The 19,640-nt window shown below is 42.1% G+C and overlaps 2 protein-coding genes across 2 annotated transcripts in view; one reads left to right on the top strand and one right to left on the bottom strand.

The window, feature by feature from the left end:
- Positions 1-3,860, bottom strand: part of LOC129706475 (DNA helicase B-like) — a 42,670-nt gene extending 38,810 nt beyond the window's left edge. The window contains 1 exon segment of the mRNA XM_055650807.1: positions 3,594-3,860. Within this exon segment, the coding sequence (XP_055506782.1) occupies positions 3,594-3,792 (199 nt within the window). The 5' untranslated portion in view covers positions 3,793-3,860.
- A 2,471-nt stretch (positions 3,861-6,331) lies between these two features.
- Positions 6,332-19,640, top strand: tmbim4 (transmembrane BAX inhibitor motif containing 4). The gene is made up of 7 exons (XM_055650809.1): positions 6,332-6,489; positions 8,087-8,195; positions 9,916-10,021; positions 12,723-12,756; positions 15,781-15,898; positions 18,725-18,770; positions 18,921-19,640. Exons 1-7 carry the CDS (start codon positions 6,390-6,392, stop codon positions 19,125-19,127), a joined length of 720 nt encoding a protein of 239 aa, XP_055506784.1. The 5' UTR covers positions 6,332-6,389; the 3' UTR covers positions 19,128-19,640.

Here is a 19,640-nt window from a genome sequence, read left to right as displayed (position 1 = left end):
GCTACTCAAAATTGAGACAATCTCCTTCAGTCATCAATGAAAATTTGGCCAGGCCAGCTGAGTCCAGGTGTTTAGCATCAATCTGATTGTGTGCCAAACTTATGTGAGTTAACCAGACTTTATAAGGTAGCAGTTACAAGTGCACCGGTTATCAGGCAAGGCGGAACATGTGCATTACAAAGATTCTCACACTTGCGTCTCAACAGCTGTTGCATTCAGATACCACTCCAGAAAACCTCTGTAATAGAAATCCATACTGGCGAGCAGAGGAAATTAAAGTGAGTCTTTGGCTATGTTGGTGATACAATATTATAGAGCACAGGAAGCACAATAAGGCAGTGAAGATGTTGCTGTTATCCTCTTCATTCAAGGAAGACACCACTAATGATTCAGGCTGAGGGAATGGGACTACCCAAAGGCTCCCAGACTCAAAAAAAAAAGTAATGTTTCTTTCACATATCTGTCAATCAAATCTTTACTAGTTCAGATCCTGTGGTGACAGGTAAATGGTGAAGCGACAGGTGAAAATGACCATTGGCATTTAATGTCACATCATAGACATCATGGGAGTGATGGATGCCATTTACTGTGCTAACAGAAATGATCGACAGGGAGGGGTCCAGAAAAAGAAAACATGAAGATCATGAATTAATACGTTTTGAATATTTTATTGTCACATGTGACAAGGCACAGTGAAATTCTTTGCTTGCATATCCAAGGAATGCAAATAGTCGCCCATAAAGGGTGCTTCCAAAGTACCCTCGCGCCAGATCCCCCTTTGTTCTTCACCCCCTTGGGATAATTTCCCCCTTGCTTTGGGATAATTTCTCGCAAAGCAACATCTGGCCAAATTACCATAGCTGATTCAGATCATCCTCATGCCTCTCAAGTCTTTAAAGATTTCCCCTCAGCTCAAACCCATACCCTCTTGAATTTGACATTTCCATCCTGCAGGGGAAAATAATTCTATCTATGCCTCCTTTATATCAGTCAACTCCTGCCCCAGCCCCTACAAAACTCTCCCCATTATAATTTTCAGTGCCAAAGCCACGTTATCTGCTCATGTCTCAGGACACAGAAGTTGAAAAAAAAAAAAAAGTTTATTTATTTTCACATAAATTCTGAAAGAGTAAATATTATTCCATCTCAAAATTTTGGGTAGAGCTTTGTGAATGTTCTTTAAACCAATTTTCCTAAAGCTGAAGGGCTGTGGCATAGAGGGTTCACTTTATTTCATTTGAAGAGTTTGGTCAGGTTATAATAAACTAGAATGTGTTGCTCTGGGAACCTCACTGGTGCAAAGGAGAAACTTTAAGTTTCAATATACACTTAAAATGTTATTTTTCTATCTGTAGATGCTGCTCTAATCCACTGAACTCTTCCTGCTTCCTGGTTTGATACACATCCTCTTCAGCGGTAGTGGGTAGTCAAATGTCAGGCATGCACAAAATGCTGGAATGACTGACCCCACCGAGTTACTCCAGGACTTTGTGTAAAACAGCATCTCCAGTCCCTTGTGTCTGCATCAGACATGTACCATTGGCAGCAACAGCAATGATTTTCTGATGAAGGCTGTATCTTGCTTATTGTATGCATGCAAATAACATACAAAGAAGAGACTCATGGCACTCAATTATATTCCTTATTCATTACGACACTCATAGCGGTTAGCTATACTTATTGGGCCCATGCCAGCTGCCAAGAGAATTTTCCCAAACCTCCCTCTTAGTTACCCATTGCCCTGCATTTTATTCTTTGCCATAGCTATCAACCCCATTGTAATTCTGTTGGTACTGTATTAACACCAAGGGGTCATTTACAGTAACCAATGACACACTCATTTCACACCTGCCATGAGGAAGGTGGTATAGGGAGGTTTCACAGCAGTTGGGTCACGACCCATGGCCCGTACTGTTGCTACGCTACTCCAACTGGAGTACACGCGATGAACTGCAGGTAGGCACTTACCATTGTTTCCAGCGTAGCGGGCCTGTTAAAACATGCTGAAATTGTCAATGTTTGTGCTGTAAATAATTATGGAAATCAGGATAAGCGTGAGAGACATTTAGCCTACTTCAGAATTCCAAAAATGAGGAGAAATTACGGTAGATAGAAACGAGAGCTGAAGGGACAACAACAGCCCGAGTGCTTGGTGAACATTGGCCGTTTGCTCACTGCATTTCATCAACTAAGGCATTATTTGTGTTTTTTCTTGATTCCTTTGGCATCCAAAAAGTTTCAGAAAAAACTTTTTTCAGAAGTGATAAATTTGGCTGTAAATTTTTTTAATCGCCCATAGTTCTCAAGTGGGTTTTTACATACAAAATGAAAATGCATCTGAAGAAAATGCATCTAAAGAACGCGTTTCTTGCATTAATAACATATAGGGGGGTTGCACGCAAGGTCACTGGGTCATAGGGCTTGACACATGGAGCCTATCAATCCATCTGGAGGACATCCATACTTTCCAGTATATGTTATTAATGCGAGAAAACCGTACTTTCCTACCTGTTAAAAACCGCCAAAATGTTGAATTTTTGCGCTGAAAAAAAATTGTGGAAGTCGGGGTAAGTATGAGAGACATGTACCCAACTTTAGCATTACAAAAGTGAAGCGAAATGAAGGTAAAGAGAAGTGAGCTGAAGGAACAACAGCAGCTAAAGTGCTTGGCGAACATTGGCTGTGCAGATATCGGAATTGAAAATATTGGGAATTATCGTGTTTGCTCACTGCATTTCATCAACAGTAAGGCATTATTTGTGCTTTTTCTTGATTCCTTTGGTATCTAAAAAGTCTCAGAAGTGATAAATCTGGTTGTAAAATTTTCTTCAGATGCATTTTCATTTTGTATGTATAAACCCACTTGAGAACCATGGGCGATTTAAAAAATATAGAGCCAGATTTATCACTTCTGAGACTTTTTACAGGAAACAATGGTAAATGCTTACTTGCAGTTCATCACATGTACTCCACTTGGAGTAGCGTAGCAACAGTACGGGTCATGAGTCGTGACCCGACTGCCGTGAAACCTCCATATACTGGAGGTTGGGGATGTCCTCCAGATGGATTGAGCAGCTCCGTGCGTCAAGCCGTATGACCCAGTGACCTTACATGCAACCCCCCTATAGGAGGCTGAAAACTGTAACGTCTAGGTTCAAGAGCAAATTATTTCCTGCAACCATCAGGCTATAAAACAATACAATCCCCAAATAAGCTCAGAACTACACAGACTAGTGGGCATTGTTTTTATCTTTGCACTATAATATATATATACTGAACTCTTGTTGTTCATGATGGTGTTTACAGAGTACTATATTTAATGTTTTAGTGTCCTGCTGCAAGTAAGAATTTCATTGCTCCATTTCAGGACATATGACAATTAGACACTCTTCACCCTGGACCCTTGAGAACATCCAAACTCCACACAAACATGACTAAACGCGGAGCCGTTGGGCAAGGCCTCCAATTGCCGGGCCGATCCAACAACTACTATTATCAGTGGAAATACTAACAATTGCAAATTAAAAAGCTCCTGCACTTGAAAAATGCACTTCAGCAGTAAACGAAATGTAAGTTAAGTATCAATATTTTACCGAACCGCCCGACCACAGAAGAGGCGTTGACAGAGTTGGCACCGAGGGAAACATTTATCATGTCGTTGAGGTCGAGGAACTGCAAATCTTCCTCGGGTTCCTGGTTCTCCTCGCTGTCCGAATCTTCCTCCGACTCTTTGTCTTTTCGTGGTTCGATGTAACCCTCAACGGTGATACATGGGCGAGCTTGAGCAGCCATGACTCGCCGCTGCGAGCTAACTCAACTCTGGCGCCAGCACAGGCAAAGATCCTATAGGCTATAAGATCTTTGGGAGCAAAGATCGTAGAGGGGCATCTTTGGGCACTAGTATCGTTGGGTGCCAGCTAACGTAGGGTCCCGAACTGACTCTGACGTAGCCTGAGCATAGAGCCACTCACTCCTCTGCAGCTTCAGGTTCCTTCCACTCTCTTCCAATGCTTAACACTGTTGCTCCACCTCCCGTCCCGCCTCATTCGCATCACGGGCACAGAAAATACTCATTTTATTTTGTAAATCACAATTGTTGGCATTTCACTGGTTGTACAGACTACCGCGGCAGCCTGAAAACAAGTCTTTCTTGGGAATTATGCGAACATCAAATAGATTATTATTGTTATTATTGCACTACTATTGTTTGTTTTTTGTGCGTTCACATTGTATGTGTGTGAGCCCAGTGCGTGTGCATGTGTGTATATATATATGTATCTGTATTATGTATTTGTGAGTATGTATATATACACACTGGACTTTTTTCCTCGTTTGTTACATTCATTGTTTATGTTTACATATTATGTTCCACTGCTACAACTAAGAATTGCTGGAATATATGACAATAAAACACTTTTGACTCATAATCTCTGGATTGAAAGAATGGGTAATGTTTTTGGTCAAAATCCTTCTTCAGACTGAGCGTCAGGGAGACGGGAGTTACAGAGATAAGGAAGTATTAGAGGGGTGTCAGCTGTCTGGATTGAAAGAATGGGTAATGTTTTTGGTCAAAATCCTTCTTCAGACTGAGCGTCAGGGGAGACGGGAGTTACAGAGATAATGAAGTATTAGAGGGGTGTCAGCTGTCCAAGCGAAATATGAGGTGAGGCTCCTCCAATTTGCGCGGGGCCTCACTCCGATAATGGAGGAGGCCCAGGATAGAAAGGACATTGTGGGAATGGGGAAAGTGTTTGGCAGCCAGTACATCAAGCCCCTTAAATTTTTTTTTTTTTTTTTAAATTTCAAAATAGACTTTATTCAATTGAAAAGTATATACAATTCCTGAACCATTCAAACAAACAAAATTCATCCGACATTTTCGGAGACTATCCAGTACAATATTTTTCCATTTGTCAAATTTCACCAAACAGCCCCCCACCCGTGCCCCGCTGTGGCCCCCTGTCCAAGTAATAAATATATACAATGTGTACACAGTGCGAAAATTCCATCTGACATTTTCGTCGGCTATAGAGATTGTTCAATACCGTTTAGAATTCTTTTAAGTTCCACAAAAATGGCCCCCACCCGTGCCACTTATGTGGCCCCCTGGCGTGGGATACCTTCCCTTAATTTAATTTGAGGGGCGTCTCCACCATACCGTGCCCCCCATGTCCAGCAGCGGAAGGACCCTAGACTGTGGCCCTCCCCCACCGAGCCTTGGCGTGGCTGCACCAAGCTTCAGCGAGTCCCTTAGCACGTACTCCTGTAGTCTGCAGTGGGCCAGTCGGCAACATTCCCTGACGGACATCTCGCTCTGCTGGGTGGTGAGCAACGCTCGGGCAGACCAAAGAGCGTCTTTCACCGAGTTGATGACCCTCCAGCAGCACTCGATGTCAGTCTCTGAATGTGTACCTGGGAACAGTCCGTAAATCAGTCCTCTGTGACGGAGCTGTTCGGGATAAATCGTTCCAGGGACCCTTGCATACCTCTCCAGACTGTTTTTGCAAACCCACACTCTGCAAAGAGGTGGGCAACCGTCTCCTCTCTATAACAACTGTCCCGGGGGCAGCGTGCGCTGGTAGTGAGGTTCCGACTGTGCAGGAAGGATCTAACTGAGAGGGCTCCCCTCACCGCCAGCCAAGCCAGGTCTTGGTGCTTGTTGATCAGTTCTGGCGATGAGGCATTTTGCCAGACAAGCTGGGCAGTCTGCTCTGGGAACCACGCCACCGGATCCATCGAATCCTTTCCCTGCAGTGCCTGCAGGACATTCCGTGCTGACCACTGCCCGATGGACTTGTGGTCAAAGGTGTTGGTCCAGAAGAACCTTTCCACAGACAACAGATGGGGCGGCAATGTCCAGCATCAAGCCCCTTAAATATCACTATGTATCTGCTTTCACCACCAACCTAGCTGTATGTTTCCCACTGCACATTTCCTTTAAACTTTGCCCCTCTCACCTTAAAGCTATAGGGGGGTTGCACGTAAGGTCACTGGGTCATAGGGCTTGACGCACGGAGCCGCTCAATGCATCTGGAGGACATCCGTCACTTCCGGTATATGTTATTAATGATAGAAACGCATACTTTCCTACCGGTTAAAAACCGCCAAAATGTTGAATTTTTGCTCTGAAGAAATTGTGGGAGACGGGGTAAGTATGAGAGACATGTACCCAACTTCAGAATTCCTTTCCTCAGATCAGGATGTCTTTCCTCAGATTAGGATCAGAAGAGAGAGAGAGAGGAAGGGAGAGAGGGAGGTCGAGAGAAGGTGGAGAGAGAGAGAGTATCTTTGCTCTGGAGGACAAGGAGATGCCTCTGGAGGACATGGACGGGGGTTGCTGGGTAAGGCAGGTCAGTTGGTGTGACCCGGAAGAGGTTACGCGGAAGTAAATGAAGGAGCCGGCCATGGATCCGTACCCTCGCTCCTCCATCGAAGATGACTTCAACTACGGCACCAGCGTGGCGTCGGCCAGTGTGGACATCCGCATGGGTAAGGGCAGAGGCGGGGGCACGGGGGCGTCGTCTCGGTTCATTGTAAGGGAAAGGGCCGAGGCGGCGGCGGCCGGGCCGCTGTAGCTGGAGATGGAGCCCGGGGACAAGGGCCGGGACTCGGCCCGGGGACAAGGGCCGGGACTCGGCCTTCTCCAGCCGCCAGCCCGGGGACAAGGGCCGGGGCTCAGCCCGGGGACAAGGGCCGGGACTCGGCCCACTCCAGCCGTCAGCCCGGGGACAAGGGCCGGGGCTCAGCCCGGGGACAAGGGCCGGGACTCGGCCTTCTCCAGCCGTCAGCCCGGGGACAAGGGCCGGGACTCGGCCTTCTCCAGCCGTCAGCCCGGGGACAAGGGCCGGGGCTCAGCCCGGGGCTCAGCCCGGGGACAAGGGCCGGGACTCGGCCTTCTCCAGCCGTCAGCCCGGGGACAAGGGCCGGGGCGCTGCTGCTCCAGCGGATCTGTCCGCTCCCCGCCCGCCGGCTGGCAGCAAACACAGTTGAAAACAAAGATACTAGAGGAGCTCCTCTAGTATCTTTGGTTGAAAACACACTTCCAGCCCTCTATCACTACCCCACCATTACAACATTGATAAGTCCCACGGCCGTGTTGTGATGACACGACATAGGATACATCCTGTTAAAGGTGATCGGCTGGGGAAGCCTTGTATCGAAGGTAAGAATTAATATTTGTGAGCAATTATTATTAATAGTTTAACTTGCAGACGCTGTTGACGACAAGAGGACCTTTCTCTAAGCATCTGAGAGTCTCAAGAGTCTGAACATTGGTCTCGACCCCAAACGTCACCTATTCCTTTTCTCCAGAGATGCTGTCTGACCCGCAGAGTTCCTCCAGCTTTTTGTGTCTATCTTTCTCTAAGCATTCTGGCCGACGTGGTGATAAATTAATCTGTCATCTGGAGAAAGTGGGAATGATGTGGAAAAGTTTAACTCGCCAAATTTAAACAGAAAGTGAAACCACCCGATAGTTCTGTCATTGCTAGTATGCACCACTCGGATTGTATGTTTTTTGTTATAGGGTGATTTCACCAAATGTCAAATGAGCGTAGATCCCCCCTCACGGAAGTGAACAGCCGACATTTGCCGTGGAGATTTAAAGATCCAAAATATCGGGAATTATCGCGTTTGCTCGCTGAATTTCATCAAAAGTAAGTTAATAATGCCTTACTTTTGATGAAATTCAGCGAGCAAACGCGATAATTCCCGATATTTTGGATCTTTAAATCTTCACGGCAAATGTCGGCTGTTCACTTCCGCTGTTTTCTACCTTCAGTTCCCTCTTGTAATTACCTTACTTTCTATCTTTTCTTTTGCCTGAAAATTTAGGTCGCTGTGCTTCATGGTCACCCCGACTAGCACAGAAAATTGCAGCTAAAAAATCGGCCGTTTTCCATGTTTTTAACGGGTGGGAAAGTGCGTGTTTCCCCATTCACTAACGTACCGAACTGACATATGTCCTCCAGTTAAAATTTTCGGTCACGTGAGGGGGGATCTACGCTCATTTGACATTTGGTGAAATCACCCTATACAAAGTTATTTACACGTTACAAGGCATTTATACATTCTTTTCTTCTGATAGGATTTCTTCGCAAGGTTTACAGCATCTTATCTGTACAAATTATTCTGACCACAGCAGTGTCTGCTGTTTTCCTGCATAACAGCACTGTCAAAGAATTTGTTCATGGCAGGTAAATATTCCTTCTGTTCTCCTTTTACAATTTATGATTTACCTCTCCTTCCCATTTTATTTTGACTTAATGTGAGATTTGATGTCACCATTCACACTGCAGTAAGTAACGTTAATTCAATAAAGTATTCCAAAAAATGCAAGGAATCATGGGATTTGTCAAAGGTCATTTGAGGGGGGAAAAAAAGCAAACGGGTGCCAGGAGAGCGGGGTGTAACAGTGAGAGAGAGGGAGAGAGACTGGACCGGATGAGAGACGGTGAGAGGTGGGGGGAGAGAAGGGGGGTGAAAGACGTGCGTGTTTGTGTTTTGCTCACAGATGTGTTTAGTATAACGTTCCGCGGGGAGTGCCGGGTTTTGCACATTGGTTGCAGAGGCGGGCAATGTCCCCCAGTCCCCCTCTCCAGTCCGGGGAGGGGGATGGGGGAGGGAAGGGGGAATTGTCCCAGCGCCGGGGAGTTCTTGGGGAGACAGGGTGTCCGAGGCATGCTGTGAAGCCGCAATAGCTAGTTTCTCTCTTCCCATCTCTCTCCCCATCTCCCTCCCCGCCGTCTCGCCTTTACCCGCAGACAGGTGTTGCTGTGTAGGAAGGAACTGCAGATGCTGGTTTACACCAGAGGTAGACACAACGTGCTGGAATAACTCAGCAGGACAGGCAGCATATTTGGAGAAAAGGAATAGGTGACATTTCAGGTCGAGACCCTTCTCCAGAGATGTTGCCTAATTTGACCTGTAAGAGTAACTGCATCATTACCGTGCAGACAGGTGATTGCTGCTCGGTAGGAAGGAACTGCCTACTGCTTTACACCAGAGGTAGACACAACGTGCTGGAATAACTCAGCAGGACAGGCAGCATATTTGGAGAAAAGGAATAGGTGACATTTCAGGTCGAGACCCTTCTCCAGAGATGTTGCCTGACCCGCTGAGTTACTGCAGCATTTTGCGTGTATCCCCGTTGATGACTGGTGCTCGGCTTTCGCCGGCACCGAGGGGGTTAACTGACAGTCACTGGATAAAGCGAGAGATGCAGGTGACGGTCCCCGGCCGATCGGGGAACGGGTTCCTCGGGAGTTGGGGCAGAGTTGAGCTGGAGTTAGCGCTTTTTCTCCGCGCTAGCTGTAAGCCTGGGGCGGCCACTGCTCCGGGCTGGTGTCCCGTCAGTCCAGGGTCACCCCAGACATCTCCGGCCGCCCCCGGACAGGGATGGGACACTCGGCAGGAGGCGGGGAAAGTAGTGAGACTCACAAATCTGCCTCCTGTGGTTATGCAGCAGAGGGGTGTGTGGTTCACCCCTGTATAATAACCCTCTGACCCGGGAGGACAGCCTGAGTGAAAATGGAACCCAAACACCTAGGCTGAAGGGGACCAGACAGTGATTCATTAGATTGTCACTGCTGAGATTTCTGATGGACCAGTGGAGAACTAGTGTTGTTAACTCCAGTAGCAATTCAACAGCACTTGCAGTGCCAGAGACCCGGTTCGATCCTGACTACGGATGAAACGCAGGTCTGTATGCATGCAGCAGCTCAGCTGCCGAGAATGTTTATCTCGAGTGACCTATGACCAGTCGGTATTCCAAACTCGCATAATCCAAATTAACTATCAGAGAAAGTTCTCGTTCTCACGCGGCAGTTTTTTATTCATTAACTAAAATAACATCAAATTTAATTTTAAAGTATATATTTTATTACTTGCTAATCTACTGTTTTGTCCCGATTCTAGTCCTGCCTTGGTGTTGGTAACGGCTTTAGGATCTCTGGGTCTCATAATTGCTCTGGCAATCTACAGACATCAGCATCCTCTTAATTTGTATCTTCTGTTTGGGTTTGTAAGTACTCGACTAAATCATTTTATTGAGATTACATAAAGACTTTTTAACGTTATATGGAGTTGATAAGGACTTTTTTCATTAGAAGTGTGGTTCTGCACAAAAAACATTTTTATGAACATTTTCTTTCTAAGTGCTTAATTTGGAAGCTTTCTCAACAACAGAATGTGCTCCTATCCAATTGTTGAATATGTAGCTATTTATTCAATTTCTGTAAATATCCGTAAAAGAATAGGGACTCTTAATGGAGGCTATTAACTCTTAATTCTTAATGGAGGCTATTTTAATGGTTTTCAAACAGTCACACAACAGCACGGTCAGATGCTTGAATTAGTGCATTATTGGTGTCATATCACTATGTTAGTCCCATAGGCTAGCATTTGATCTATACCCTTATGGGAATATCTAACTTCCAATGTTGGCCTGTATGGTGGTATTCCAAATGTGCTATTTGTTTGTTTAATTATTTCACACTATACTGTAAAATTTTTTTTTTAATTGTCCAAGCTATCTCAACAACACTTCTTCCCACCCCGCTTCCCGCAAAGACTATCCCCTACTCCCAGTTCCTCCTGTCTCCCTCGTATCTGCACCCAAGATGAGGTGTTCCATGCTAGAACATCCGAGATGTCCTCATTCTTTAAGGAACGGGGGTTCCCCTCTCACATCATGGATCATGCACATTATGTGCAATATTCATCATCAAGCACATTATCACATCATGCACATGATTTGCAGTATTTCACTGTACTGTTATAGCAGTACAAAATATTGGCTATGGGGGGTGTGTATTCAGTGCTCTGAACTCTGCACTGAATACACACACCCCATAGTCATTATTTTGTACTGCTATAACAGTATACTGTGGAATATTGCACATTCTGACGACAACGTTTTTCTTGCCGTTTTTGCTGTTTTCATTGTCGGTATTTATTTATCTGATACGTTGGAGCTTCGCTCGGGCAGTGCGCCTGAAATTTTGTTGTATGTATTTACAATGACAATAAAGTTTATTATTATTATGAGGCCCTCACTTGTGTCTCTTCAGTACCCCACAGCTCTACCCTAACTCTCCCTCCCCCAGTCGCAACAGAGACAGTCCCCCTAGTCCTTACCTTCCACCCCATCAGCCGTCACATACAACACATAATCCTCTGAAATTTCCGCCACCTCCAACGGGATCCCACCACTAGTCACATTTTCCCATCTCCACCTCTTTCCACCTTCCGCAGAGATCGTTCCCTCCAGAACCCCCTGGTTAACTCATCCCCTTCCACCCAAATCACCCCACTCCCCAGTTACCTTTCCCTGCAACCGCAGATGCATCACCTGTCCCTATGCCTCCTCCCTTCACTCTGTCCAGGGACTGTCAGTCCTTTCAGGTTAGGTAAAGGTTCACTTCCACCTCCTTCAACCTCATCTACTGTATCCGTTGTTTAAGATGTGGACTCTTATACATTGGCGAGACCAAACGCAGACTGGGCGATCGTTTTGCTGAACAGTCCATCTGAACCTACCTGATCTCCCGGTTGCAAAACACTTTAATTCTCCTTAACATTCCCACACAAACTTTTCTGTTCTCGGTCTCCTCCATTGTCAGAGTAAGGCTAAATGCAAATTGCAGGAACAGCATCTCATATTTTGCTTGGGCAGCTTACAGCCCAGTGGTATGAATATTGGGTTCTCCAACTTCAGGTAACCCCGTATTATGGGATTAGAACCTTTCTATCCCTCCCCCACCCAAGTCACACTAGCTTTTTGTTTTTCACTCAACATATGGTAATTTGAATGTCACTGTACCTTAATTGGTACACGTGACAATAAACTGACCTTGACCTTTCCTACATTGTTCTTTATTTCTCTACATCATCGTCCATATCTCTATTTCCCTAATCCCTAACCAGCCTGAAGAAGGATCATGACCTGAAACGTCATCCATTCCTTCTCTCCAGAGATGCTGCCTGTCCTGCTGAGTTACTCCAGCTTTTTGTGTCAATCTTTATTTATTTTTTCTCACCTAAGATCTTCATTCTCATTTCCCCTTCATGTGGATTAAAATCCTATATATAACATCATTTATTTGATACAATTAGCATACCAGTTTCAGTCTGTTTTGAATGCGAATACAAAGATGTTTGTGTATCAACTAAGTTGCAAGTAATCTTAAAGTTTCATCATTTGCCTGACATTTTGTATGTGAGGAAATTACCATCGATTTTGAAGAATTTCAGATCAACCAACCAACACTAACCTGTTCCCTACTATTTTTGAATGTAATATTGAAAAGGGAAGCTATCTTTTAACCATAACTATTTTGGACAGAACAAATATCATGTAGAAGTATCATATGCAGTTTATGATTTAATGCAGACATTTTAGTTTTGCGATACAGGCCCATCCAGTCCATGCTAACCAATAATCACGTACACTAGTTCTATCCCACGCACAAGAGACAATTTACAGAAGACAAATAACCTACAAATCTGCAAGTCTTTGGATTGTGGGAGGAAACTAGAGCACCAGGGGAAATCCACGCGGTCACAGGGAGAACGTACAAATTCCATAGTCAACATCCATAGTCGGGATCGAGCCCGGATCTCTGGCGCTGCATTACTGTGCTGCCCTATGTTGAACGAATATCAGAATTCCTGGTATTTCTTCTTAAACTTTTAGTAACATGCTGAAAATTATTTTTCCACAGACTCTTCTTGAGGCTTCTACAGTAGCTACCATTGGTAAGGGCTTTCTCTTGTGAATTGCGGTCTTGTGAATATAAATATTTTATTTAAATTGGCATGGAAACTATTTTTCTATGTAATGGAGACTTTGAAACAGGGACTCTGCAACTAATTGATATGAAGACTCCTGGATCTGTTTATATTTTATTAACACCAACAGAATATAAACCAAACTAAAATAATTCAACTATGAAGAAGGTACAATGCTGTATAATATTCTTGTGTAATACTTATCGTTTTAGAATGAGACTGGATAGAATGACCTACGTAAGATCTAAAAACTACTCAATTGTCAAATATCAGCCATTATTCCATTTTTATAAATGACCCCGCCCCCATCTTTGTCCCATTTAGCTTTCATAATATTAAACTTCACAAATGTTTTTTTTTATTCTGCGTCATAATCCCATAATCCAAGATGTATTAAAGTGTTAAATCTGTTTTAATTACTTCATTTTTGTTTTAGTATCTATATATACAAATATATGACTTTATTTCAAGTTTTTTTTAAATAACGTGGTAACATACTGATTTTAAATCATAAATCAAACTCCAAGTTCTAATTACATGGTACAATTTCACACAGTAGAATTAAACAGAGGTGCAAGTACGGTCAGTTAAAATTGCAGACTAATGAGAATACATTATATAAATAATGGGCTGTTGGTGTTGCTTTGTTTCAGTATGACAATGTTTTACTCAAAGATGAGTTATAAGAATGACATCTAGGATTACATACTACTTAAAGGCAATCGGAAGATCCTCGTGAGTGAAGCATTGTATATATTTATTTTATTATCTAGCTCCTGCTAACTTCATCTTACCAGATCATTTAAAAACGAAGCCCTTGTTCTAAGCAAACAATTCCTTTAGATCTTTGTTATGCTATTAATGATAGTTACATTATTTAATCAGATTTATGTCTCTCTTTATAGTGTTTTTTGAATCTGAAATTCTCCCTCTCCAATGGTCTTTATAATTAAAGGAAAAGCTTGACTTGTGCTCATTTGTAAGCACGATTTAAATTAGCTTGCCTATTTCTGTTCAAGATTTGAATCATGTATTCCAAATGTGGAACCATATTCTTCCTCCCAGTACCAAAAACAGAATTCAGTCTTAGATGTGTGCTACCAGAATACAGTGACATCTCGGTTCCTCACTTGGGTGGCTGTAGTAAAAGAAAATAAGAACTGGAGACGATGCAAGTTTAACTGACTGAGCCCATTTGTTCTTTCAACGTTTATGGATATCGATTGGCTCAACACTCAACATTTGTATATTAGGAACATATGCTATTTAAATGCTGCATAAAACAAAACATTATTTATTTAAATGCTGCTTTGGTGGCATACTTTGATTAGAGGGATAATTATTATTAGGAACAGCAATTGTGGCAGATACATGCCTGTGCAGTTTTACATAACTACTTCAGTGTGATTGTTCATCCCCATGGGCCTGCAGTAATTTGACCATCCCAACCATAAGCTCGCCACCAGCGAATTGGATCTCATGCCACACCACTGGGCTGAGGTGCTAGTGACAACCATCCTTTTCAGTAATCTAGGTTCCACCAAGTTTCTTTGATGCACCGGCATCCTACATAGTGAGATGTCTCCAAATGACCTGTATGAAATGGCTTGGTCATCTACTGAGTTCAAGGGCAATCGTGAATACACGAACAAATACTGGGCAAATCTACCTATGCAAACCAACTTAGCATGTACTACTACTTGCTTGAAAATTCTAATGATAGCAGCCAATCTGCATCTAATTTATCTACACACAGGGAAATAGGTCTGTTATAGGGATACTGATGTAGTGTAATGAAGATGACAGGTGAGTATAGTTTCTCCTCTAATTTGAGTGGGAGATACTTAAACATGTTAACATTATTTAGTACATTTTGAACTTGTGACTGACCAAAAGAACTGTGAAGTTAAATGACTATTTCAATTCATTAATAGTCATCAAAATGTAATAATTTTTTTTTGCCACATCTGTTAGGTTAATATTTATTATTACCCAAAATGGAAAAGTGATATTATTTCACTGAGTGCTGGTTCCCAAAGCAGACTCATCAATCTGTACCTTCCCCCACATGTGCCCCAGCACCATGTTTTCTCTCACATGCACTTCTGTAACCCCTTAACAAGAGACATTGTACAGTGGTCAATTAACCAACTAGCATACCTAGTTGTATCTGAATCTGTATCACCTCAGGGTACCCACATAAGATGAATGGAGAATGAGCAAACTTTAGCAGTAATTGCTGCTCAATAGTGCCACCTTAAATAGAGAATGCTTTGTCATATTTCAGATTTCTTGTGAGCTGGAAGGAGGCTATTTGGCCCATAGAGTTTTTATTGTCTCTCAGAGCAATTTCATCAATCCAATTCCCACATTCATTGTAACTTTTTCTCATACATATACCAACTCCACGACCAGAGGAAATGTAAATAGCTGATTTACTTACAAACCAGCAAGTCTTTAAGATGTAGTGAAAAATTAAGCACCCTGGTAAATCATGCACTCCTAGTAATCATGTATTGGCTTTACCCTGACTGCTTGGCATACAGGCGGGTGGGACTAGTGTAGATGGAACAAGTTCGCCAGTGTGGGCAAGTTATGTCGAAGGGCATGTTTTCACACCGGAAGACTATGACTATTATAACAAAAGCGTTTTACTGCACGTCACAATAAACTAAACTCAAACTCATAGGTGGCACATGCAGCCTTCACTGACAACTCCAGAAATCAATATTGAACCCCAGAAGCTGATGCCCACTGCGTTGCCACCCACAAGATAAATAAAACCAATAGATTGCAAAGTGGAACCACTTTAATTTTTCATTGATTTCTTAGACCTGCATCGTATTTCCTTTCACTTGTATGAAATTGCTTCTTGTGGTCAATTATGCTAAGCCTAATCCTGCAATGTACCTAAGTAAATGAAAGTGTTGCTTCAGAGATATATATCAGTCACTTCTGACAATTATTTTTTATTATCCTTTTTATTTTTAGTTACTTTCTACGACTATTCGGTAGTTCTGCAAGCATTTGCTCTAACGACTGCTGTATTCACTGTGTTGACTATCTACACGTTTCAGTCAAAGAGAGATTTCAGTAAATATGGAGCAGGGTATGTACACTTTAGAAGTCTTATTACATTATTAACTTCTGCTTAATGATTTAAATTTCTTTCCATTTATTTTAGAACTCTTGGGTACTTGGCAGTCCCTTCCAGCATAAATGAGATAACTGATTTTGAGAATTAGTAATCTTTTTAAGGCCTGAAGCCACATCCTCTGAGATGAGGAATTTCCAACTGGGAATACTCTTTCAACAACCAGTACAGATTAATGATTCTTTTTTTTCTTTTTTTATTGGAAGTACAATAAGTTACAGTAATACACTCCACATATATCTCATTACATTTGTTGTACCCCTTCATTTTTTGAGCTTGAAAAAAGATAGAAATAAAAGAAGTAAGGAAAGTGAGAAAGAGTCGTGAAGGTGCAGGAAAGTGTTGGGGAAAGAAAGCCCATTAGAAAAGGAGTAAGAGAAGAAAGTTAAGAAATAGACCCTAGAAAAGAAAAAAAGAAAGAGTAACAATCGCTCTATAATATATATTTTTAAACTCCGCAAAAAGGGATATACCAACCTTATTTTTCACCCCCTGATTAATGATTCTAATGGTTAAAATTTAGAGCCCCAGTTAATCAAGTTCACAACAAATAATTTTTAATTTTTACGAATTTTGTTGTACAGAGGATATGAATGGTGTTTTGTTTTGCTTTAAGTGGATGTTAATTGGGGCCAAAATTCTAGACATTTATGATATGTTGCAGTAATACCTTGGATAAAGTATGGAAGGGCTATGTGTCGGAGTTAACCATTTCAAGAGACAGTTAGATTTAGCTCTTAGGGCTAACGGAATCAAGGGATATGGGGGAAAAAGCAGGTGAGGTACTAATTTTTGATGATCAGCCATTATCATATTGAATGGCGGTACTGGTTCGAAGGAATGAATGGCCTACTCCTGCACCTATTATCTATTTTTTTATGTTTCATACCATGAATTTCCAATATTTAAAAATGCATCATAAATTCTTTAATGAGCTGCCCATTGCGTTCAAGGATATTTTGCTTCCACTCTGGTTTTGTAGGTGCTGAGATTTTGAATGAGGTCCGTATGGGAACTGCAAATTCTTCTAGGAGGTTCTGACAGGGCAGATGATGGACTAATTTTAGATGGTGTTCAGCTTCCATTTATTAAGTATGGTTTCTATGTGTTCCCATTGCATGATATTGAGGTTCTGAATATCAAGCTGCATACTCCTCCACCTTGAGCAGCCATGGGCAAGAGGTCCCTAGGAAAGCTTTGAGCACATGCTTGAACTTTTCCTGAGTTTGGCAGGTAATCTCCCATGGCACACATTGGGATAAAATGCCTGTGTTGGGGTGTGAGGCATTTGAACAATGTAGCCTTTGCAATATAACCAACAGAATAAGTTGGACTTCACTGCTGGGGACATGCAATGCTTCAGTAGTACTTAATTGTCCAATGTCCCTAGATAAAGTGAAATTCTTTGTTTTGCCTACAATTCTCTCAAACAATTAAGCACAATCATACCTAACTATAAGAGTGCAACAATTGTAATGTGAGAATTGTGCATATACACTGAGGCAGTACACAAGGGGTTTCCAGCGCTTTCCTGTATCTTTCAAGATTAAAAGTTCTTATAAACATAAAGGTCTTAAAGTTCTGTTATCGTAGCGGCAGCATTGCGTTGGTGTTACAGGGGTCAGCTTGGCTGGTGATGTTGTTGGTATCCTCTGCCACTGTGTGCCGCTCGATCCACACACTCATTCGACGTCTGTGTAGCCTCCAGTGACACCCAATCCACACAGTTGCCTGGCTGCTGCAGGACCTCCAGATACATTGACTTATGAGCGCGCTGTCCCTTGCTTCCCGCAGCCATTCCTCTGCCTCCGTGTGCCAAGGCGCCTCCCCCGGCTAACCTCGGAACCAGTGTCATCAGGGAGGCGACCCCATGCCGACTCTACGGCACTGATCTCCGGATCTTGAGAGGATGTGAATACTAATTTAGATTTGGAGGTTATTGCAGAGGCCAGAACTGGGATTAAAGTTTGCAGCTGGATCTGGAGGTCCGGGACGGGGCAGAAGTGCTTCCAAAGCAGAGGTTTGGAAATACATGCCATGAGTTGGGAAAATGGCCTAGGTGTGCAACCGTACATTATAGACTTGATAAATGGGAAGTGAATAATGACAAAACTGCACTGGTGGAGCTAGAGAATTTTATTAATTTGTCATTTCTTGTATTGATAAAAAATATTTGGTAAAAGCTGCTGAATCTTGTTGGATATTTTGCCAGAAAACATTTTACAATTTCTGTGAACCTGTCAAGCAAATAAACTTGTACAAAACACCAAGTGCTGCAGGAACTCTGCAGGCCAGACAACATCTGTGGAAGGAATGGTCAGATGACATTTCAGGTTGGGACCCTTCAGATTGGAGAAGGGTCATGACCTGCTGAGTTCCTCCAACTCTTTGGGTTTAGCTCAAGATTAAAGCATCTTCAGTTCCTTATGTCTCCAAGCAGATAAACTGCTGAATACTTTGTAATTACCAAATTGTGGAATTGTATCACTGGCGGGGCTCTATAACATTAACTGCATTCAGGCCATAAGCCAAATCTGCCACCAATAAATAATTTGATAATTACATCTAACATGTCCATTTACACAGATTTTATGGACTCCCTTAATATATCATAACACTAATTGTTAATTTTAGTATTCGCTACAAAAAAAAATTACCATTTAACAAAACTTGTGATTGTCATAGTCTGAGCTGGTAAACATAATTTTCTGTTTGAACTGTGATCACATAATCTCCATGACTGAATGTTGAGATATTTATTCTTATTTTGTTTGCCTTTAGCCTCTTTGCATGTCTCTGGATTTTGATCCTGGCTGGATTTTTTAGAGTAAGTATAAATTGTCCTAAACTGTTATTGAAGTTAAAGCTTCTAACATTAAATCTGCCTAATTTTAACTCTACAGTGACATTCTAATACATTCTCAATGATATCTACCAAATAGGATTCCTGATGCTTTTGTGTCTTGCTTAAATTTAGCTGTTCTTCACGAACAACACAATCGAACTTGTATTTGCATCTGCGGGAGCTCTGCTTTTCTGTGGTTTTATCATCTACGATACACATGTACTGATGCACAAGCTTTCACCTGAAGAATACGTACTGGCTTCAATAAACTTGTACTTGGATGTCATTAATCTCTTCTTGCATATTCTCCGGATCTTGCAAACACTTAACAAAAAGTAACGACCAAATGATAATTACATAATATAAGCTAACTGTGTATCTAACTATAAAATTTATGAAACAATGCACTTTGTGTATGGACCTTATGTTTAATTTTATTGGGTAATTTTGTTCTTAATTGATTGTATTTAGTGGCTGATGTAGATAATTTTGAGTATAATCAATTTGTGCATTTTTTTGTTGAGGGCAATCAGGGGCACTTTTGGAGAATAGCTTTCATGAAAAATTATTATAAATCGCAAATCCAGTTTTAAATCCAGCAGTGTATGATTGACTTTGCTTGTTTGAATTTAGTTTCTTAAAAAATATATATTATTTTGGATTGAAAAGATTTATTTGAACTGGGAAAAAGTAATTTGGCATGGATTCAATTGAAGATTGTTCTTGAATTTTTTTTAAAAATGAAATAGATATTTGCTTATTATTTGAATGTGTGTGGATTGAAATCTTATTCTGTAAAATCTCCTTTTGTTCATTTGGATGTACCACCCTTCAAATAAAATTTGAGCAACG

The sequence above is a fragment of the Leucoraja erinacea genome, chromosome 19 (assembly GCF_028641065.1).
Source record: "Leucoraja erinacea ecotype New England chromosome 19, Leri_hhj_1, whole genome shotgun sequence".
NCBI lineage: Eukaryota > Metazoa > Chordata > Chondrichthyes > Rajiformes > Rajidae > Leucoraja > Leucoraja erinaceus.
This window is presented reverse-complemented; position numbering and strand designations above follow the sequence as displayed.

Bases quoted from the DNA above. Each gene is read 5' to 3' on its own strand.
- tmbim4 (XM_055650809.1), top strand. From the start codon at position 6,390: ATGAAGGAGCCGGCCATGGATCCGTACCCTCGCTCCTCCATCGAAGAT. The intron at 10,022-12,722 runs GTAAGTACTCGA...ATTTTTCCACAG, and splicing joins TGTATCTTCTGTTTGGGTTT to ACTCTTCTTGAGGCTTCTAC. The intron at 12,757-15,780 runs GTAAGGGCTTTC...TTTTATTTTTAG, and splicing joins TTCTACAGTAGCTACCATTG to TTACTTTCTACGACTATTCG.